The following is a 23,418-nucleotide window of genomic DNA, read 5'->3' as shown; positions in this document are numbered from 1 at the left end:
TGCGCCGCTTTCAAGGACGCCGGGCGGGAGGCGGCGGGATTAGTGCCCGGCCCCCCCCCCCGCCCCCGGAGCGGGATCCCCGGCGCGGGGGGGCCGGGCACAGCGGGCCAAGGAAAGTTTATGGGGGGGCAGCGACGTGTCAGTGCGCCGAGGCGCACACACACTGCAACAGTGGAGATACACACACTGCAACAATACACAGACACACACTCTGCAACAATACACACACACATTGCAACTATGCACAGACACACACTCTGCAACAATACACACACCCATTGCAACTATGCACAGATACACCCATAACACACACTGCAACAATACACACACCCATTGCAACTATGCACAGATACACCCATAACACACACTGCAACAAGACACACACACACTGCAACAATACACACACCCATTGCAACTATGCACAGATACACCCATAACACACACTGCAACAATGCACAGATACACACTGCAACAATGCACAGATACACATTGCAACAATACACACACCCATTGTAACTATGCAGAGATACACCCATAACACACACTGCAACAATGCAGATACACACATTGCAACAATGCAGATACACACATTGCAACTATGCATACAGGCACACACTTTGCAACAATGCACAGATACACCCATAACACACACTGCAAAAATGCACACACAGACACATGTTGCAACAATGCACAGACGCACACTTTGCAATAGTACACACACACATTGCAACTATGCACAGATACACACTGCAACAATGCAGATACACACATTGCAACTATGCACAGATACACCCATAACACACATTGCAATGACAGTGCACCCATTGCAACAATGCACACACAGACACACACACATTGCAACAATGCATACACACATTGCAACAGCACACACACATTGCAACAACACACACTTTGCGACAGTGCAGATACATACAGCCTTAATACACATTGCAACCACAATACACACAGACACACACCCATTGCAACAATGCACACACATCACACACTGCAGCAACACACACACATTACAACGATACACAGAGACATATGCCCATCACACACATTGCAACAACAAACACAATGTGTATGCACACATTGCAATTATGCACACATACACTCAAATTGCAACCACACACATCGCAACAATGCACTCACACAAATATTCACACATCACAACACACACACAAATACACAGCCCAACCATGTGCACACACACGTACACACTCACAAATTGCAGCACTAAACACATGCCACAACAGTGCACACACACACATCACAGTGCAACAATAGACACATCACGATGCACCCACACCCCGATGTGATAAACTTTCCAGCATCAGAAGAGGAGCTGAGTGAGGACAGGCTGTGACATTGGTTTGTTTTTTTCCTACACACACACACACATTGCCGTGTTGCAGTATTTCCACAAACAGCCATGAATAGGAATGTGTGGCAGGTTTGTGTATTGGTGTGTCGAAGTGTCTCTGCCATCACATGCACAGGTGTATTGCAGTATTTCAGCGCCATCACACACACACACCGATGTGCTGCAGTGTTTCACACATACTCTGCTGGGTTGTAATAGCCACACACAGGCTGGGTGTGGTACAGTATTCCTGTACACACACACACACTTTTCTCTAGTGCCCTAGTGCAAGGGCTGTTCTCAGCTCCCAGTCCCCTTGAGGGTCAGTAGCAGGGGGCTGGGGGCAGAGCTGGGGGTGGGAGGCAGGGCCTGTCAGCCAGGGAGCGGCTCCCTGCCCCATGGGGCGGATCCTGCACCGCAGGCCTTTGCCACCAGCTATGGATAATGAAGGCGCCGGCCGGCCGGCTGGGGGAGCAGCGGAGGGGCTGTGGGGCCCAGAGCTGGTGTGTGGGAGCGGAGACCCAGTGTCTCCCTTGCCGGATGGTTACCTGTCCTGGAGGATAAAGGGGGCCGAGGATGCTGGGAAGGAACCACAGAGTAAGAGCTCACAGTGTCAAGAGACGAGGGCAGGGAGGGAAACTGAGGCACGGAGCGGGACAGTGACTCGCCCAAGAGATCAGTGGCAGAAATAGAGCCCAGAAGTCCAGCGTCCCGGTCTGGGACTGCACCGCACAGTCTGACGGGCACAGGTCTGTCGGCCTGTGCGTCTGTCCCATGCTCATCCCAGGGAGCCAGGATGGGGCATTCCCGTTCCAGGGAGATGTTCATAGGATGATTATTGGGGGGGGGGCAGGTATCGGAGGGGGGGAAGGCTGTGGCTTCTGCTGGTGCTGGCAGAGCCCCCGGCCCACGTTCCCTGCTGCCCCCCCAGTGGGTTCTGTCCCCGGTGATCCCGGCCTGTGCACCCAGCACCTCCCTCTGCCAACGCCCGAGGAAGCGCCCCCAGCAGTGGGACAAAGACGGGCTGGCCAAGAGTGGGCCCCCCACCCATATAGTGAGGCCCCAGCAGCGCAGAAGAGTGGGGTTCAGGGGTGACCAAAGTGGGGGGCTGGTTTAGGTTCAGCTCTGACCTCCTGCAGGTTTTTTGGGGGGTAGATTTGGGGACCACCACCCACTCGCCCATTCTTTGCAGAATCTGCTGCAGCAGCTTCCCCACCCCCACCTAATGGCCACACAGGGTATTGCAAGGGTGAGACCTGTCTGGCTGCTGGGAGTTGGTTAATTAAGCAGGTTTGCTAATTAGCCCAGCGCGGTTGGTTACTGGACAGTGCTGGGGTCAGAGCTCCTGGGTTCCACGTCCACCTCTGCAAGCCGCTTCCCTGTTGCGTGCCTCAGTTTCCCCTCCCACCCTTCGTCTGGTTAGACTGGCAGCTCTTTGGGGCAGCTCCCCGTCCAATGGGGCCCGGCACCCGGTCCGGCGGGGGGCCCCCGATCTCTGCTGGGCTCTGTGCAGCAGGGGAAGGCGGTAGGCGCTGTCGTTATACACCTACTAGCTGTTTAACAGAGCCAGGACGCGATGCGTTCTCCCTCCCTGGGGAACTCTGGCCTCGGAGGGCTGCTTAGCTCAGCCTCAGGTGTCTGGGCTGGAAGCAGGGACCCGGGGGGAGGGTCTGTGGCCTGGCTTGTGCGGGGGGGTCAGGTGCCCCCTTCTAGCGAGAGCCTCCCAGCGCCACGCTCGGCCCGATCACCCTCCCCACCCCGTCAGCCGCAGGGAGTCGTTGGCTGACGATGATACAGGGCCCACGCACCTGCTCCCTGCTGGGCCTGTCCTCGTGCACAGAGCTCAGCGCCCGGGGGGTCGACGCCGCGGGCCGGGAGCCCGTTCGCGAGCGGAATGGGGTTAGCCCAGCCATAGCCTCGCTCCCAGCATCCCCGCAATCCCAGCTCCCCCCGCACCCCATCGCCTCCAGCTCGGGGGCGGGAGGGGCTGGAGCAGTGTCCAGTGGCTGAGTGGAGGCTCAAGACGTAACACGCGGCACTGGGACCGGCCGTACGCTGTGTGTGTGTGTTGCATTGGGTGTGGGGTGTGTGTGTAACAAGCATGTGCGAGGTGTGTAATGAGTGTGTGTGGCCATGCAGGGTGTGGAATGAGCATGTGCAGGGCGTGTAAGGAGCACATGTGGAGTGTGGAATGAGTGTGTGTAGCCATGCAGGGCGTGTAATGAGCGTGTGTGGGTGTGCAATGAGCGTGAGCGAGGTATGTGGGTCATGTACTGAGTGTGTGTGGCCATGCGGGGGTGTGTCATGAGCCCGTGCGGGGCGTGTAACACCCCCAGCCACCTGGCCCTTGGCTGTGTCTAACCAGGGCCCTGCTCTGCCCTGGGCGGGCAGGCGGGGGGGAGGCAGTGAAACAACGGCCAGCGAAGCGCCGTGTTGCCTGACCATGTCTCCTTGCCCCAGAGACAGCAACGGGCAGGGAAAGGGGTCGCGTCCTGGGGGGACGTTTGGGGCCAGATTGTTAAGGGGGCAGAGCCCCCCTCTCTGCCCCACTGCACCACACTGGAAATGTGTGTTTGTGTCCCACAGATAAGAGCCTACTACTGCTGCTAGCTGGCAGAGCTGGTCCCCCAGCAGAGCCCCCAAGCTCCAGGGACAAAGGCAGCGGTTCCAGCAGAGGCACAGGCAGGCAGCGACGGGGGTTCAGTTCCCGGTGCCGCTGCAGATTGTGTGCGCGACCTTGGGCCCAGTGCGGAAAAGGAGACAACTTCGCTGCTCGAATGAAGGAACGTGTGTAAACGCTCTGGGAGCGTCTGGGTGCCCAAAACGTGGCCGGCGCTCTGGGGGCGTGCCTGCCTGGCTCTGAATGCAGCTCCCTGGGGATGGCCGGCACGGCAGCACGGTCTATTGCAATGATCCGTTTCTCCTCCTCTAGGAGTGGAATATCCCTGCTGCGAGCCTGTCACCGGGGTCGATCTCCAGTGCCCCTCCTGGCACGAAAGCTGCACGGAGATCAGAGCTGTTTGCTTTGCTGTGATTACATGGACGCGCCAGCTGGTCTGATGGGCTGGAAATCCCACGCCCGCCCAAAGGCTCCTCTACCCTTGGGTCCTCTCGGCCTCCAGAGGTAAGTTGGTGTCGAGCACAGCGGCCTCCAGAGAGCTATTAATGTTGCTGTAACATGTGACTGAGATCAGGGCCCCGTCGCGCCGGGCGCTGCCCAGACCCCAGCCGAGATCAGGGCCCCGTCGTGCCGGACACTGCAAAGATACAGCTGGAGACAATTCAGCTGAGTGACCAGCATGCTTAGTCCAGTGAGCCTACAATAACAAACCTGCTTGAGCAGTCCTAGCGCTCCCGAGAGACCCTACAATAACAACCGTGTGCATAGCTCCAGCACCCTACAATAACAAACTTGGCTTTCCCTGCCACTTCTTGAATTCCCCACTCCCTGCCTCCCAGAGCTCTCCTGCTCGCTGGCTGGTGGGGGTGGGGGTGTTACACCAGCAGAGATGGGTCGGGGGTCCCCCCCCCCGCCTCCATGCACGAGGCTGGCTAGGAGTGCGAGAAAGTCGTTGCCATGGTGACGCAAGGTGGCAGGCGGGTTGGCGCTCGGCTGTGACCTCGTTAAAGCTGCTCGGCGGGTGGGACTCGCTCCGTCGTTAGGCAACTTAGGGCTCAGCGGGGGATTGGTGTCCCGGTTATCCCAGGGCCCTGCCGGGGCGCTGGCCAGAGCCGCTGGCCGCCCGCTGACCAGGGGTGCTGGGCGCCCGTGTCATTGAGAGCTGTCCTTTTATCTGCGTTAATCGGAGCATGGAGCAGCTCGAGGGCTGGCAGCGTCGCTGGGGCAAAGGCCGCCCTGGGTGCGGGGCAGGGGGCAGGCAGGCAGGGCCCAGGCAGCACAGACGAGCAGTCCCGGACTCCTGGGTTCTATTTCCTGCTGGAGGAGGGAGCAGGGACGGGGCAGTGGGTGGGGACGGGACAAGGCGTCGCAGGACAGCAGGCAGCTCCCTTCCCTCTCCATGCTGCAGTTTCCAGTCTTGTCCGCTTAGGCTGGGGGCTCTTTGGAGCAGGGATTGTACCTTGGGGTCTGGGTGGCGCCTGGCCCTCTGGGGGCCCCAATCTGGGACCTGACCAGAGACTCCCCCAGTCCCCAGTGTGCAAACCCCCAGCTTAATGGGAATTAGGAGCGTCTGTCTCTTAGAGGGGTGGGGCCCAACCTCCGCATTTCACTCCTGGCTGATTCCAGTGGGAAAGACCCCGACGGGTCTGTCCACACTGTGCACCAAGCCCCGGCTTGACTCCAGTTTGAGCCCACACACTGTCCACACACAAATTCGTCTGACTGGGGTCAGCTCAGGACCCAGGTCCACCCGTGAGGGTCTGAGCCCAAGTCCTGCTAAGACTCCGGTCCGAGCCCTGCTATCCTGCAGTGTGGACGCAGCTCCAGCCGCAGCCCTGAGGCAGAAGGTCTGTGTCATGCAGCCTGGCGGGAGACCTGGGGCTGGCAGTTGCAAGCCCAATGCAGTGTGGACACTCAAGTGGGGACTTGACCACCCCGAGTCCCCGTGGGTCCCCCAGACCTGGTTTTTCAAAGCAGTGTGGACATATTCTAACTCCCGCCAATGTACTGTACAGGAGCCTGCGTGCCTGGCGCCAGGCGGAGGGGCTCTGTTACCTGGCAGGGTGCCTAGGGGTTAGCCGTTGCAGGGCCTTACGTCCCTCTGAGGACGGGCTTTTGGAAACGTGACTTTCTGAGCCCTTCGGTCTGTGGATGAGAGGAAAACCCTGTGGCAGCTGCTTTTTCCCTCGCAAAACAAGCTGGGTGCAAACACAGCTTCCGCTACCAACCCACCAGCCTCCCCTCCTGGCCACGTTGTCCCAGAGATCTGAGCACAAACCTGCTCTAGTTACTGGGCAGCTGACATCTGTGTTATCGGCAGACCCAGCCCTGCTCCAGAGGAGGGCAGACAGCTGTGTTGTTGCTCTGGTTAACCAGAAACAGGTACTGGTGGGCGATGGGAGATCAGGTGTTGGAGTTAATGATGTATAAAGGAGCTAGCAGTGTGCGATGTCTCCTCCCAGCATCCAGAGACCAGTGGGCCTGCTCTGTGCTAGCCTCCAGCATCACAAATCTAGGTGCGTCTTTTTTTTACATCATGTGAGAACAGCATGATTTGATCTAAGGGACTGGGCATGAGGCTCTGCGCCCGGCCTCCTGGGTTCCCCACTTTGAGAGCTCTAATAGTGCGAGGGTTCTGGCTCCCAGTATGGGAGGGAGGGTCATCGAATGGTAAGAGGGGACCCAAAACCTGGAAAATCCCCCCAGTGAGACTTTGTTTTGTTTTTTCTGAAAAAAACCCAAACGAACCAAACCAAAAAATAGTGTGTTTGGTGGGGAAAGGACTATTCTGGGTTGGAAATGAACAATTCTGGATGGAAAAATGGCAACTCCCTGCAGCCGGGGTGGGGCCGGTAGGAGTGGTCTCTGTTCAGTGTTTTGGCAGCAGGTAGCTTGGTAAATAGGCCGTGGCTTTTACCAGGGGGTCTGAAAAACCTTGACAAAGGAGCGCAGAGTCATTATACCCCTTCTGCAGATGGGGAAACTGAGGCAGGGGGTTGATAAGGTCACCTACAAGGCCAATGCTCTCTTCACTAGGCCACGCTGCCTTCCCTTTCAGGTCATATGTTATAACACCGAATGAGCTGATTCCTCCCCTCCATGTTGAGGATGGCACGTGGGCGAGGTGAGAAGGTTTCCCTGTTTCTGTCTGAGCCCTACCTGTCCTGTGGAAAGAAGACATTCGTCTCCAGAGCTGTCAGTCAGCAATAGATCCCACCCAACCACCCCAAAAATACAGGCCAGATCAAAGGGGCTTGAAGGGGGTGTGCGATGCCCTTGAAAACTCCCTTGACTTTGCTCTCCAAGGGAAGCCTGTTGACTCTGAGCTACTGGAATGTTAGTCCTCAGGGCCCAGCTGTTTATCTAGCAACTGAAGTGTGCAGGGGTTGGGGGGAAGGTGGGTTTTGCCAGCTGGCATCCGTCTGAAATGTGCGCCCTGTCACCCTCGGTTTGGCATCTGCTTCCTGGGGAAGGGATGCAGCAAATTATTAATTGGCACTGGCGACTCCAGCAGTGTCATCCCCGAGCAACGGGATGAGCATGTGGCAAAAATCACCTGGGAGATGAGGGTTCAATTCCCAGCTTGGCCAAGACCTCCCTGGGTGATTTTGAGTCTGCATTGCCCTGGGCCTCAGTTTTCCCAGCTGTAAAATGGGTTTCTTTGTCTGTTTAGATTGTAAGTTCTTTGGAGCAACAACTGGGTTGGGGTGGCACCTGGCCCAGTGGGGGCCCTGATCTTGGTTGGGGTCCATGCAGCGCCCGGCCCAGTGGGGCCCAGATCCCAGCTGAGGTCTCTATGTGCTACCATATTAAAGTAAGATGTTTTGCCAACTCAGAAGCCCAGATCCAAACGCTTCTCCCTAGCACCTGGGAAAAGCTTGAAGCGGGATCTGAACTCCCAGCAGGTCTATTCCCTCCCCTGAAACGAACCACAATCTCAGGTGTCAACACCCTTGAAGTGTGGATCAAAATTTAGCTTCTGGCACAGTCCAAAAGGAAATCCCAGCTCCTGACAGCCATGGGGCGCAGCTGAGAGTCCAGTGCAAAAAGCCCTCAGATAACTTAGGGCTATATTTGCCAGTGCGGATGCGGCTGAGAAATCAGCAGGAAAACCTGTCCTTTACTGAGCAGGTTAAACCCTTTAATTGCCTTGATCAATCTGCCGGGCCAAACTCAGGATCAAACAGCTGCTTCTGCTAATCTCAGAAGCAGAGTCAACACGGCTTGTTTTCACTCCTGGCGCCACACAGGAGCCTGGCTCTGTCTTTCGAGGGGCTCCCAAGAAGCAAAGCAAACCACAGGCTGACTCACTGGGGGGGCAGACAAGGAAGCTGATGAATCAATATTGACCCAGTGCACTCTTGGCACACAATAGATCTGCAATAGATGAGGTCATTACCTCTTCCAGAGTGCGAAGGTGGCTGGGGGTTTGAACCCGCCCCTCGGAAGAGCCCCAGCCCTCTTGGGAGAGATGGAGGAGGAAAACAAATAACGATCTTTTTGGTCAGCTTCCGTGGTTGGGGGCAGCTGGGGCCCTGGGGGCTAGGATCTGCCTAGATTAAGAGCACTAGGCACTCCAGGGAGGAGGGCTTGGCGGGACAGGCTGGCTCGGGGGCTTGGGGGAAAGGACCCTGGGCCTTTCTCTTGTATAGGGTCTTGGCTCTGGTCTGGCCCCAGACTGGGGGCATAGGCTGGCTCAGGGAATATGAGTGTGGGGGGTCTCTCCCCTCTAGGAGAGCAGTTTCAGTCTGACCCCAGGTCAGGGAGGGAGCAATTGGCATTGATCCTGGGGGGTTCGCCTTCCTCTGCAACGCGGGGCACGGGTTAGTTGCAGGTTTAAACTAATATAACTGGAGTCACTTGAAGTCTTTAAATCCTGATTTGAGGGTTTCAGTAACTCAGCCAGAGGTTAGGGGTGGGTGTAGGATGACCAGACAACAAGCGTGAAAAATCGGGACGGGGGAGGGGGGGTAATAGGAGCCTATATAAGGAAAAGACCCAAAATCAGGACTGTCTCTATAAAATCAGGACATCTGGTCATCCTAGGTGGGTGAGGTTCTGTGGCCTGCAGTGTGCAGGAGGGCAGGCTAGATCAGGGGGTCTCAAACTGGGGGTTGGGACCCCTCAGGGGGTTGTGAGGTTATTACATGGGAGGTCACAAGCTGCCAGCCTCCACCCCAAACCCCACTTTGCCTCCAGCATGTATAATGGTGTTAAATATATAAACAAGTGTTTTTAATGGATAAGGGGGGGTCGCACTCAGAGGCCTGCTGTGTGAAAGGGGTCACCAGTACCAAATTTGAGAACCACTGGGCTAGATGATCATGATGGTCCTTTCTGGCCTAGTTCACAGATTCCAGGCCTAGTTCAGGACTGAGCGTGGGGGTCTAGTGGCCAGCACAGGGGACTGGCAGCCAGGATTCCTGGGGTTCTCAATTGTTTGTGTGTGTGGTGTGTGACCACAGGCAAGTCACGTCCTCTCCTGGCAGCCAGGATTCCTGGGGTTCTCGAGTGTGTGTGTGACCACAGGCAAGTCACGTCCTCTTGCTCTACCTGGCTCTCACCATGGGTAAAACACTTCCCTCAAGTGGCAGGACGATTTGTCTTAATATTAGGAAAGTGCTTGGAACTGCCCGGACAATCAAAGCGCTCTTGAGGTGCCGCCGGTTTCTGTGCAATGCCCTTTTTCAGAAATTCAGCAAACCAGTAGCATCAGACCCCAAAACCCACGCTGGGGAGAAGAGATTGCTGACTGTTAAGTGCGTGATAATACGCAAACCCCAGCCTAGGTACATATTTGCCTGTGAGAACAGAATGGTGCAGGCACATAACCTGCGTGATATTTATTTTAAAGCCGTGAATAGTATTTACTCAACCCAGCAGCGTGGCTTCTCCAGCAGTCATCAAATAGCAGCTGGTCTTAACACAGAAACACACCAAAATATTTACCTGGCAGCAGAAATTGTTCTGATCTCCCAGCCAGGTAAGTTCCAAGGGCCTGGGCCCGAAGGGCAGCGCTGCCAGCTTTCGTGAGTCTCGCTGCATCTTATTGTTTTCGGATCCCCGGCTCTTGGGGTCATGTGACTGTGTGAGACTCTCCGTTCTTTTTTTTTTGTTGTTAACCAAAGGTAATTGTCGAGCCCTTCGGGCTGCAGAGAAACGCCTGGAAACACCTGAGCACCCCGAAAGGCACTGCAACAAATACAAAGAACCCAACATTCATTTAAAAAAAAACTCTTGGTTTTTTTTTTTTTTTTTTTTAAGCCAGTCTCATAATCTTTGACCATTTGGCGTTGATCCTCTGGGGAAGCAAAGTGAGGGTGAAGTGTAAATTAGCAGGATTGCAAACGAACATCAGAATGGCCAGAGTGGGTCAGACCAGTGGTCCGTCTAGCCCGGTATCCTGTCTTCCGACAGTGGCCAGTGCCAGGTGCCCCAGAGGGAATGAACAGAACAGGGCAGTTACTGAGTGATCCTTTCCCTGTCGTCCAGTCCCAGCTTCTGGCAGCCAGAGGTGTAGGAACACCTAGAGCATGGGGCTGTGTCACTGACCATCGTGGCTAATAGCCATTGATGGACCTGTCCTCCAGGAACTTATCTAGTTCTTTCTTGAACCCAGTTATGCCTTTGGCCTTCACAACATCCTCTAGCAAGGAGTTCCACAGGTGACTGTGCGTTGGGTGAGGAGTTCTTTCTTATGTTTGCTTTAAACCTCCTGCTTATTCATTTCCTCAGGTGACCCCTGGTTCTCGTGTTCTGTGAAGGGATAAATAGCACATCCCTAGTCACTTTCTCCACACCAGCCATGATTTCATAGACCTCGATCATACCCCACCGTATGATCTTTTCTAAGCACTGTCCAGCAGGGGTCAGAATTAGAGGAGTCAGGTTGGATTTACACTCCTATGGGTGAGGGGCTAACACGTTAGGTACCAGTTATTTCCCACAGGGACAGATTTTACCCTCAGGGGCCCTTGGTTTGGATTGATTTGGACCAAAGGAAAATCAGACACAGAAAAGTGAACATAGAGTGACCAGACTGGTGCATGGTGGGAGACGTAGCTGAGCAGGGAGCCCGGCCTGGGGTGAATTAGAACTCGCATTGTGCATCCCGGCGACATTTCAGAAGTGAGAGTTTTATTTTCAATTTGTTTTACTGAAAACGTGAAAATTTCCCTGAAACATTTTGATGAAAACAAAACAATTTGTGTGTGTTTTGTCTCAATTTTCCATGGAAAAAATAACATTTTCCAACTAGTTTTAATGGTACGGCCAGACAGGATCACTGTGATCATTTGGTCTAGTCCAACCCCCTGTATAACCCAGGTGTTGGTACTTATATGCCAGATCTTTGGTTTTGTTCATTCTACTAAACCCTTAGCTTCAATGAGATCCTGTAGCAAGATACCTGGTATGAAAAAGTATTTCCTATGGATGAATGGAGAAATACAACCAGAATAGCTTTTTTTTATTTAAGCAAGGGAGTAATATTTTATTTAACTCTTTGCCTTTTACCTGTCGCTAAAGAAGTTATCAAATATAAACACAGGTGTGATTTTAAATATATATATATGAGTACACAGGGAGGTTCCAACTGCACGTGTGTAGACTGTCCCTGATTTTCAATGTTCTTCTAAGAAATTAAACTATCAAGTTAAAAAATAACCAATAGATTTTTCCAATCTACATTTTTCTTTAAAGGCGAATAAATAAATGGATTTGGAAAGCATAATTAAGTACAATTAAAAGGATTATGTGATGATTGTGATCATATTAGAATTGTAATATCTAGTTCTGATGCAGTGCATTCCATCTGTAGATCTCCAAGCTACAGCCTCTTAAAAAAACACAACAAAAACATTTATTTTCCCAATAAAAATGGCTTTTAGACCAGAATGAACATTTGAATGGAGAGTTTTCATTTAGGCCAAAATTTTCTAGGGTTTTTTTTTTTTTTTCCCCACCCCCATAGATTCCGGGGCTAGCAGGGACCGTTGTGATCATCTATTCTGACCTGTAAAACACAGGCCTGAGAACTTCCTCAAGATAATTCCTGGAGCAGATCGTTTAGAAAAACATCCCAGCTTGATTTAAAAAATGTCAAGTGATGGAGCATCCACCGTGACCCTTGGGTAAGTTGTTCCAATGATTAATTACTGTCACTGTTAAAAATGTGCCTTATTTCCAGTCTGAATTTCTCTGACTTCATCTTCCAGCCACTGGATCACATTATACTGAATCTCTCTCTGCTAGATTAAATATTTGTTCCTCATGTAGATACTTACAGACTGTAATCAAATCACCCCTTAACCTTCTCTTGAAGTAAATAGATTGAGTTTGTTTGTTTGTTTTGTCAAAAACAAAAAAAAAAGCAAACCCTGAACATTTTTTAGCAAACGTTGTCAGTTTAGGGTTCAAATGTTTGTTTGTTTGTTTGTTTTTTTATGTTTTTAAACACAAATATTTTTATCTAAAATGTTTTTCAAATTAGCTTTTTTCAGGATGAAAAAAAGCCAGAAAAATTTGGCAGAGATTAAAAAAGAAAAACTTTTTCTTTCTTTGTTCATTTTGGAAAAAAAAAAAAAAAAGTGAAAAATAAATGGCACTTCTAAGACCAACGCGATACCCAGCATTTTACAAAGGAGGTAAGTGTCACTAGCCTCAGCTGTCCCCCGTTCATGCTGCCTTGCAGTCACCAAACCAAAGCGCCTGTGCTAAAAAGAAATGCCTCATGTTTGTGTTCCTTGTACCCTGGAGAGAGCAGAGTGGAGTAAATGGGATGTGTGTTGTGAGCAGCTCCGTGGGGGTCTCTGTTCTCAGGCACCGTTAGCTACGTATGCTATGCCAGTTCTGAAGGCTCCCTCGAAGGCGGATGCAGCTCTGGCCTAGCCCACTCCAGAGTGCCACCCACCCCTGTAGGCAGGTAAGTTTGGGGAATTAATGGTGAAGGCTAGAGACTTGAGTTCAGTTCCCGCCTCCGCCGCTGCGTGTGTGACCTTGGACAAGTATTTCTGCCCTCAGATCCCCAGCTGTGAAATGGGGCGCATCAGGCCGCCTTCGAACTGAGAAAAACTGGTTTGGGCTGAAACTTTTTGCAGTGGAAAAATGGAGATTTGGATTGTGTGAAATGTTCTGTGAACTCGTGTTGAATTTGTGGAATGATCTCAGTTTGGGAAAATTCCGCCCCGTTCCCCAAATGAAGCTACCACGACTTGCTAAACATGAGGCTTCTGTTGCTGGCCTTGGGCTGACAGTCTACAGTAGTGTTGGGGCTCACGGCCAGGCCTTGGCCTCTGAGACCACCTTGCCCAAGTCTGGGGAGGTTGTAATGGGCCTCCGGAGGGGATTTATTCTCCAGCTCAGGATCTGCAAAGCCATAGTCAGCGTGGGAGGTGACGGGGCTGCTGGCACAGGCCTTGTGGAGCACTGAGATTGGGCTACGCGGCTGCTCCAGGTCCCGCTGCTTGGCTTGCCTCTTCATCTTGTAGCGGTGGTTCTGGAACCAGATCTTCACTTGGTTGGGGGTCAGGTGGGTGACCTTGGCCAGATGCTCCCGCTCAGGAGCAGTCAGGTATTTCTGGAGCTCAAACCTTTTCTCCAGCTCGTAAACCTGAGCCTGAGAGAACAGCACCCTCCTCTTCCGCCTGGACGTGTTCTGGAGGAAGAGGGTAGATTTGGCCACCTCCCCGATATATCCCAGGCAACCAGTGCTGGGCATGTTAAATCCAGACGGTCCCATGTACCTAGAGACTGGGAAAGGAACGAGAAAGTTGAGGTCACTTTGGCGCCAATCCTGTCAATGGGCCCCCTGCTCCTAGGCAGATCCCCAGTGAAATCGACGCCCTCCCTGTAGGACTGGATGGGGTGATGTGTCATCAAGTCTGCTCTCCTGGGTTCCATCCCTGCGGATCCGGTGCTAGGATTGGGCCCTTGGTTTTAAATGTTCATGTAAAAACAGCTGGTGGCAACTTCACTGTCAAATATTAATCAGAATTATTCAGCACAATAATTAACCGCTCCCAGTAGTTAATGAGAAGCATCCTGCCGTTGGTTTCAATCAGGGCTTAATTTGTGCCAGGGATGAGCTCCAGCACCTCTAAGTTCATCATGCTGGCACCTCTGGGCTTGGTGCGTCAATTACAAAAGTAAAAAAATGGCTTGAGCCCCCGCACCTCTTTCATTAGAAATCAAGCGCTGATTTCAGTGGAGGTTTCTGCTTAAAAATCCACCGCCCAAGCGGTACTTGGCAATGGCATAGGGTAACGCTTTTTATCCCAAGATCTCAGAGCACTTTACAAAGGTGGCTCGGTGCCATCAGCCCCATTTCACAGAGGGGGAAACTGAGGCAAGGAGCGGCAAGTAGAGGATAAGTAGCATTAACTCATGAAGTGAAACTAGTTGACATGGTTACTTTCAATCTTGACTTTTTTTAAAGTCGAAAAGAACTGCTGGTATCACTAGTCTAAACATTCTGAATTTTAAAAAAAAAGCTTTGATGGTAACATTTAAAATATTAGGGTTTTAAATTTGTTTGTTTTTTAATCATTAGTTTAAATCTGTGGAATGGAAAGGATTTTAGAGCACTCAGAAAAACCGGCCGTTGAACAGCAAAGCTAGTTTAAACCTTAAACTATAGAAGGGTCACTGCAACAACTTTGGTATCATTAGGGTTTTATTTTAAAGCAAAACATGTGCCCACCATGCAAATAGAGTCAATGTTACGCTGGTGCATGTAACTGGGAGAGAGGTGATGGGAAACGCAATTATAGGGTTGCATTTGGGGGAAGTAAGGAAATACACAAGCAAAGGTGCTGAGTGATTATTTGACATAGTTCGTTCTCTTGGAGATGACAGCGGATTCATGCTAGATTCCCAGGTCAGAAGAGGCTACTGCAATCATCCAGTCTGACTTCCTGTTTTACAGGGGCCAGAGATAAATAATAAATAAATCCTCCAAATAATTCCTGTTTGAATGGAGAGTATCTGAGAGAGAAACAGGCTTTTATGCTCTCCATCCAGTTTCCTCGGACCACCACCAGAAGGAATGCTCTGAACTGCTGGCAATTATTTCCAGGTAGCCAATTCAATTCCCTTTTTGAATGTTCCAGATCTGACAAGTAGATCTTAAGTATCAGTTTTAAATATAGAGCCATGATGGGTTTCTATGGGGGGGGGGGAATGAGTAACTGATTGTTCTTAGGTAAACAGCAATAGGTATTAGCTATTAGGTAAACTCTGAGTTGCTTAGCCAGAGCCAAGGAGATTGGGGGCAGATTCCCAGCCCCATTGCACCATTGACTAGGATTTACACCCGCTGAGGATCTGACAGTCGCCCTTATTGGTTTCCTGGGTGTAAAATACAACTTTGTTCTGTTCAGGGGTGGCTCTAGGAATTTGGCTGCCCCAAGCACGGCGGCATGCCGCAGGGGGCACGCTGCCGGTCGCCGGTCCCGCGGCTCCGGGGGACCTCTTGCAGAGGTGCCTGCGGAGGGTGCGCTGGTCCCATGGCTCCGGTGGAGCATCCGCAGGCACACCTGCGGGAGGTCCACCCGAGCCACGGGACCACCGAACCCTCCGCAGTCATGCCTGCGGGAGGTCCGCTGGTCCGCCGGAGCAGCCTGCCGGCAAAATGCCGCCCCAAGCGCGCGCTTGGCGCGCTGGGGTCTGGAGCCGGCCCTGGTTCTGTTGATCTCTTTGAAGTTTGCTCTAAAGTCACATGGCTATGAAGGAGATCGGAATCTGACCCAAAGATTAATTTCTCAGCCTGAATCAGCAAGAGACACACGCAAACACATACACCAAAATATCTCGCCAGTGCCCTAGGAAATCTGCACCACTCAGCTAGGGAATAACTTGGTCACTTTCCTCTTTAGAACAGCAGCTAGATTACAAACCACAGGGGAGAAATTAACCTTGATAGGTGCCTTTTAAGCAACAGGATTTTAAAAGCATGAGAATCCAAACTGTGCATCAGCTGATCTTAAATTGTGGCTTCTTTTCTGAAGGGAACACATAATTCTATGGCATGAGTTATACATGATCACAAAGGTCCCTTCTGGCCTTGGAATCTATGAATTATATAAACCCTAGTGATATTTAGCCGAGTAGCATGTGATCTGAATCAGTTTCCTGGGGATCAGATAAATGGGGAAACATTCAGACAGAAAAATTTCAAAATATTCTAGCTGGGTGGAGTACAAGCTCTTTGCTGCTGCTGCTTTCTTTATTTCTCAACATCAGTTTCCGTTAGAGTTTAATAATCAATTTACTAATTTACAGGTTGTATTAATTGTTTTGATATTTGATTGCTACATATTCCTGGGGGTTTGCTTTATATGTATATGTTAACGTGCCACTTTAATAATTAATAATGATTAATAATAAAACCTAGCTCTTGTATAGAGTCATAGATTCCAAGGCCAGAATGAACCACTGTGATCTAGTCTGATCTCAGGCCAGAGAACTTCCCCCAAATGATTCCCAGAGCGGATCTTTTAGACAAACATCCCGTTTTGATTTAAAAATTGTCAATGATGGAGAATCTTCCATGACCCTTGGTCAGTTGTTCCAATGGTTAATTACTCTTCTCGTTAAAATTAATATAGCGCTTTTATCAGTAGATTTCTGCTAATTAAAATGCTAATATTTTAGCTAGTTTTCCTCTTGAAAGAGGACTTGTTAAAATCTCTTGTCTTCAAATAACCAAGTGAGATCTTCAGTTTTAGAATGTAATGTTAATGTGCATATATTAATTTCCATTAAGATTTTTCAGAAACTCGGTAACATCATTAAACATTCCTATAAATGATACACAAATCACAATCAAAGTGGATTGAATTGGAGAAATCTCAGTTAACAGCTGATTGTTTGGAGTTGTCTTTTTAAAAAACTACTGGATCAAGTTATTTGCAATCTAACCGTTAGAGAAGGGTCTTTGGAATTTTAGATACAATCCTGCAAACTATCCGGTACCCAACATAACACTTACTGCTCCGTATATCTATTAATGCCAGTGTCCAGTCCTCCAACAGCTGTAAATCAATCAAGGCAGCTGTGTTGATTTACGCTAGCCGAGGATCTTGGCCAAGAAGCTTGATTCTCTGCTCATACTAGCGTAAATCATGAGGCACTCCATTGAAACCTTTGGAGTAAATGAGCGGCTTCTTGGCTTCAGTGCGGCAGTTCCTGTTAGTAGCTAGCCTGACCGTATAGGGCTGAAGTTTGTTTATTGGGGTAGCAGCACAGCTGACACCCCTACTCAGGGCAAAACTCCCGTTGATCTGAAGGGGCATTTAGCTACATGTGTCAGTCCGGGGTCTTTTATTTCTTCATTCATATTTTTCACATGCTGCTTGAGGATTTACAATGAGGTGTATTTGAGATCTTGCTGTCTCTCTATCCACCCCCATACATACTCCAGCTGTCCTAATGCGCACACACAATCTCATCTACCTATTCCCAAATACCTTATCGATCTATCGATCTCATCTGAATTATAAAATCAATGTGCGTTTTTCAGAGGCAGGTGAATCAAAAGTCCTATTCTTTATTTTAAACCAGAGGCGTTTACCTTGCCTTCTAGATCAAGCAAAATCAATGCTACAATAGGGCTGATTTAAATTGCATGGTATGGCCCCGTAACCAGGGTTCAGTGCGGATTAAGGCTAGCAAATAAGACAGTTCTGAGCTCCAGAACCAAATTGTGTTCACCTCAACTCCGATGAGTGGCTCCATTGAAGCCAACTCTCTGGGGAAGGTGAGCGGATATCGAGCTGGTATTTCTAATGGGCCACAGGCTGTAGCATCTATCATCTGTGTTTCTTTCACTTACTTGGTGGGTACGGTCCGTCCTGCGTCTGCCCGTACCAATCTCCGCTGGTGACCCCATTGCGGTAATTGTCCTGGTGGTAGGCTGGTAGGTCAGCTGGGCCTGGGAACGTCCCAGCGCAGTAACCTCGCATGGAGCTTTGAGAAACGCAGTGAGTGACGGAGAAGCCAGAAGAACCCAGTGCAGGCTGAAGACAAGGCTGGTGAGTGACCTGCATGAACTGCCCGAACCCTTCCATGCATGAGGTTTCCATGGCTAAACAAACCTCTCCGGCTCCTCTGTGGAACTTGGCTTGGTAACTGCGTTAAACTGGCTGGTCCCCAGAGCTCATGTGAAACCTGCCGGTCCTGAGACCTCAGAGGTGACTTTTTCTTTTTTTTTTTTTTTGCTTTGGTGACTGTCATAAACCCCAGACTTTTGCTGGAGGTTTCAGGGTAAACCCAGCTTCTCACCTTTCATCTTGTGCACACACCTTATCAGGGCTTATGGGCAGCAGACGCCACAAGGAGAGGAGGGGAAGGGAAGGGAGGAGGAGCCTTCCTATTCAGAGCCTCAGACAATAGGGGTGAATATGCCACAAGCCTAAGTTAATTGCAACTCTGATCCATTTAAAACTATGTGAAAGGCAGTGGGTGGGGGAGTGATGAAAAGCAAGGCTCAAGGCAAGAGGAATCGGAAAAATCCTCATTTAGGATCCTGGTGCCAGATCCTCAGCCAGTATAAATTGTCATAACTCCATGGAAGTGAAGTGAGTGGCGCTGGGGATCCGGCTCACTGATTGCAATGGAGGGACCCCAGTTTGCACCAGCTGTGGATCTGGCCCCATGAGGGTGACTAGATGTCCTGATTTTTATAGGGACAACCCTGATATTCGAGGCTTTTTCTTATACAGGCAGCTCTCAACCCCCACTCCCTGTCCCGATTTCTTCACACTTGCTGTCTGGTCACGCTAAGCCCCGTTGATGGAGGCCTGCTGGGGATCTGGCCCCACTGACGGAAAACGTGAGAAGGGGAAGATCATGTGATCACTGCTCTCCCTCTTTGATGAGAAGTGGGGGATGGAGATCACTCGTTCAGCGCAGAGGCATTTGTCTCCTTGGAAATGCTGCACCTTCGGGCTGGACTACGCGGAAAACTTGCGTCAGCTTAGCTGTGTTGCTCAGGGGTGTGGAAAACCCATGAGAGTGGGAGCTATGCCAGCCTAACTCCCGAGAGCCAGCACAGTTCTTCTGTCGACCTAGCTACTGCCTCTCTGGGAGGCGGATTAACGTCCCTCACTGTAGCAAGGGTCTACACTGAAGCGCTGCATCAGCGCAGCTGTAGAGGTTTAATTGTAAACAAGGCCTTAGATGGGTTTTGTGATATTTTTTTTTTCAGTGTAAGGTAAAAATAATTTAAAAAATGGACTAAAGGTTTGCTGAGTTTCCACAGGAAGGGAAGACTTTAATTGTCCACAACTCAGGACTGAATCGGTCTTGTACACTCTGTGCATGAGAGAGCTTGTGGGTGTGAATCTGTTTTGTGATGTGTGTGCGTGAGAGAGGCAGTGTGTGAATCTGTTTTGTAGTGCATGCAATGGTAAAGTGTGAGTCTGTGTGTGTCTAAATCTATTTTTAGGGTTTATGTACCTATGGAGTGTGTGTGTTTGTGTGTGAATTGGACCAGAAGCCTCATGCAAAATGTGGGTCAATTAATAACATGTGAAAATAGACACTCTTTGGAACGTCACGGAGTAAATGATTGAAGTGAGAACACTTTTTCCCTGGATGTGGGTGAAACACCCCGTGATCGTCCTTTGACATACACCATAAAAAGTGGCTCTGAACGATAACAAATGATTGACTAGGTGACTCGTTTGGTAACATTGCACCCCGCTCTGGGATGATGTCATTGCATGGGAAGACGATCCTAAATTCTTGTTTGATCTCATCAGAGTGGTCTGTAGGGGGGAGCTCCCCGTCCCCGCTGGGGTTTGTGTTTTTAACAATATGCAAATGGCAGTATTAATTAGTAGTTATGGACCTTTCATTTGCTAAAGAAGCCTGTGTTGGATGGGTGTTCAGGTTATCAGGGCTCAGATGATGCAACTGATCACAACTGTTTGTGCACTGTTGTTGCTAGGACAAAAACTCTGCTTGTGTATTTAGGCCCTGGCTCAGGACAGCACTTTAGCACTTGCTTGAAGTCAAGCTTTGGCTTAATGAGGATGCTAATTGGATTCACACGCTACTTTGTCACTAGATTTACAACTCTTTGGTTTGCCTAGCGAGAAAATACGTGTCAAACAAAGTGACCAGTGACAAATCTAGTGACTTTCACTGCCAATCCCAGTGACATTCAGAGAAAAGTCACCAATATGTATTGTCACAAAATCATTCACAAGCAGCTCTTCTTACTACTTTCTTTTGCACACCAAGTCAATGTCATTATGTCTCAATTGAGCATGTCCTCGGTAGGAATCGCATTCCAGGGCTTCTCGGTCTGAGATCACTGTAATCTGCTGGCAAGGAAAAGAAGTTTGTGGAGGCTAATTAAATACTTTGCTAAAACCAGGTGCACTTTGGAGAGAGCAGCATATGAGCCAGCTTGTTTTTAGCCAAATGTTCTTTCTCGCCCCTCCATAGTAGGTAGCGCAGCCTGTGATGGAGGGAAAGCCGGCTAATGAAGTGGGCAGGGTGTGGGGGAGGCAGGTTAGCCAGCGAGGAGAGCCACACAGGTGGGGTGGGATGAGACGGGCCATGTGCCCCAGTGGGGCAGGGGGCACCATGCCTCCAGGGAGGAAGCCCTTACTACAGGATCAAAGGTGGAGCCAACTTGATTTTTCGGCACCCCCTTATTCCTTCCCCTGGCCTGGCCTTAGCTGCCCAGCTGTTTTCAGAAATCAAACCCTGGAAGCGGGGGAAAGGGGCCAGCTAGCAGATTTTTGCTTTTAAATCTACTTTCTTGGCTCCTTGCAAAGCCGAACGCAGGTCAGCGATTGTCCTCTTCGTCAGGCTCTGGGCCCTCCCTTTCACTAACCTGTCGGCTCAAATCCAGGCCGGCAATCTTGCTCAGTGTAAGTATTTGTATGAGCTTTTGAGTTACCAGATATCTAGAGAGGTGGCAAATTGGATACGGGAATTGTTCTTTGCTTTCTGAGATTTCATGAGATTGGCTTTAAATCATGAGATTATTTAAAAAAATAGTAATAAATATTGGGCTCTACTTCATCCTCTGCTGTCTCCCCTTTTTGCTACCACGAGAGCTAGAAACTTTTATTATGATTATTAGTCACGATTGCAGCTTCTCCTGACTCCAGAAGGTAGAAAGCTTTCCACAGAACACCAGCTATGCGGAGCCTCATGAGCAAAGCATAAGAGCTGGCAATGCTGATGTAGGATGGTGTAATTTACACCTCCCTACAACCGCAACTGCCAAATAAAAAGGGGACTTGACTGTTTCTTCTGGTTAATATTTGCCCAGTGCTTTGAGCATTCAGAAGGGGCCACGCGAGCATGGAGTGTTATATCGGGTTGAGTTTAAAAGGGGAGGAAATGAATTATTCGCCGCAGTTCCACTAGGAGGGGGTAGAATCTCCAGGTTGTTTTATGGTCACCGTTCCAGGTCATTGCAGAAGATGAGGCTATTGCAGTCTGGGGCTTGCCATCCTCCTAATCGATTCAGCAACCCAGGGCATCCCATAGTGCAAACAGGGTCCTGTGAAAATTCCCACCAGAGCCATACTTTCAAAGCTGTTCCGCAGCCAGCGGGCGGTTTGATCTCATGAGGCCGTGCATAAAGGTTGCTCTTATTTAGCATAGGACATGGCTGAGTCAGATTCCCCCAAGCCCCCTCTCTGCCTGGAGCTGGAAGCTAATCTTGTGACACCAGGGGCTCGGACGCCACCCGTCTCCTGTTCTGTGTCTGCTTGGTGGGTGATATTCGCATGGCCTGCTCAAAGACTAATGAGGAGGCGTCCGTGGGCTTTGGGAATGAAACCCATCCCCCTCCCCACCGACCCTGGTGCCGGGACTGTAATGCCCCTCTCCAGGAGGAACCCTGCTCCGGATGTAGGGCTGTAGTGCCCCAGCTTCTTTGCAGCACTGGGGCCATGGGGTTCCCTGTCCACCTTGCTAAAGGCTTCTGTAGGGTGAGGGCTTGACTGGCTCCACCAGCCTTGTCCCCAAATCTTGCTTCATGCTACTGCCACCAGATTGCAGGCCCTGGCAACGAGGAGTTCTCTGTGGCAGAGAGGAAGGGTGGCCTAACGGTTTAGGTGATCACCTGGGACTAGGGGCGAATGCCCTGCTCTGCCACAGCCTCCCTGTGTGACTGTGGGTAAGTTTCTTAGCCCAGATCCTCAAAAGTATTCAAGTGCCTGACTCCCATGGGCTCTATAAGTACCCTCTGACAGGAATGGCATTGGCGCTAGTGTCTGTTAAGCTGTATCTGCCCATGGAGCATTTGTATAGCACCCAAAAGCATGCTGGAGCTCAAACTTGGTCCCTGCCCCAGACAACCTACAATCAAATTGAAGATACGACACAGAGAGAAGCCTCATCTTGTGGTTAAGGCACTGGGCTGGGACTCTGGTGATCAAAGTTCAATCAGAGGCTCTGCTATGAACTTGGCATGCCTGAGTGGAGACTAATGTCAGTTGTTGGGTTTAGCAGGGAGGTGGTGTTGGTGGCCTGTGATATCCCTTCCGGCCTTGTGACAAAGGTGGCTTTATGCTACATTTCCATCTGCCTTGATCCTGCGGCCAGTAATGTGGAGCAGCCTAAGGGCTGTTCTCAAATCCACTGGCTTGTAATGGCCAGCTAGGGCTCATCCTAGTCCTCTTGATATGCCCTTTCCCTCCAACGAAGGTAGAAGGATGGGGTGGGAGAGAGAGTTGTGCATTCTCTAGCCAGCTGAGGATCCCTCTGCCCTCAGTGGACAGGGGATTTGTGGGATCAAGGCAGGACAGTCCAGCCGAACACAGGACTGGTTGGAGGTCTGTGTGTGCCCAGCTGTACCCAGGCCCTGGCCCAGGAATTCTGCTTTTGCACAAGTCTGACGTTGATAGCCGTGTGAGGAAAGAGCAGGTGGTGTGGGGAATTCATTTAGGAAACCTTGAATTTAAGGATCTGTAAGTCCTGGAAAGCTTTTTCCCCCTTTCAAAGAAATGCCTTAGCCTCCGGATTGTATCGGCTCCTCTCTACAACGCTTTCGTTATGGGACTGGAGCTCTATCCGTACGTTCAGGGGAAAGTCCCAGCTCTGGGGAGGGGAGAGGAGAAACTTCTTTCCTCAAACTAATTGCGCGTTATTAAAATGGTTGTTCTGGAAACACCAACGAATCTCTCCGCCTCCCCTTTGTTAATTACACCTGTCAGCATCAAGTGACAAGGGGAGCCTGGGGCGAGACCACTGCCGCGAAGGAGCAAGGGGGAGTCTTATGTGTCATTGCCAGACCGCTGCACTCAACTCTAGACCCGTTTCCCACGAAACACGACCCTAGTGGTATCGAACCCAGTTTTTTTGGGGGGGAGGAGGGAACAGCTAAGGGACTAGGTTTACTGCGCGGAGGAACAAAGGTGCTGTAAACGGTCTCCTCCCCTTTGCTTCCTGCCAATGGACTCGT

General features: G+C 50.6%; 1 protein-coding gene and 1 long non-coding RNA gene across 2 annotated transcripts; one reads left to right on the top strand and one right to left on the bottom strand.

Moving 5' to 3' along the window:
- The first annotated feature begins 6,458 nt into the window (after positions 1-6,458).
- LOC120388780 lies at positions 6,459-17,992 on the top strand. The gene is made up of 5 exons (XR_005590649.1): positions 6,459-6,502; positions 11,959-12,118; positions 12,576-12,631; positions 14,911-15,060; positions 17,898-17,992. It is a non-coding gene; the product is annotated as an uncharacterized LOC120388780 (long non-coding RNA).
- On the bottom strand, positions 12,594-18,160 carry LOC120388779 (thyroid transcription factor 1-like). Its single transcript, XM_039510860.1, has 2 exons — positions 17,818-18,160; positions 12,594-13,736 (listed from the first exon to the last, which is right to left on the bottom strand). Exons 1-2 carry the CDS (start codon positions 18,065-18,067, stop codon positions 13,189-13,191), a joined length of 798 nt encoding a protein of 265 aa, XP_039366794.1. The 5' UTR covers positions 18,068-18,160; the 3' UTR covers positions 12,594-13,188.
- Between the last annotated feature and the right edge of the window lie 5,258 nt (positions 18,161-23,418).

The sequence above is a fragment of the Mauremys reevesii genome, linkage group 22 (genome assembly GCF_016161935.1).
Source record: "Mauremys reevesii isolate NIE-2019 linkage group 22, ASM1616193v1, whole genome shotgun sequence".
Classification (NCBI taxonomy): Eukaryota; Metazoa; Chordata; order Testudines; family Geoemydidae; genus Mauremys; species Mauremys reevesii.
This window is presented reverse-complemented; position numbering and strand designations above follow the sequence as displayed.

What these genes read in the sequence shown, in the direction of transcription:
- LOC120388779 (XM_039510860.1), bottom strand. Translation starts at nt 18,067, where the DNA reads ATGGAAACCTCATGCATGGAAGGGTTCGGGCAGTTCATGCAGGTCACT. An exon ending in GGACGGACCGTACCCACCAA is followed by an intron (nt 13,737 to 17,817) that starts GTAAGTGAAAGA and finishes TTCCTTTCCCAG; the next exon opens with TCTCTAGGTACATGGGACCG.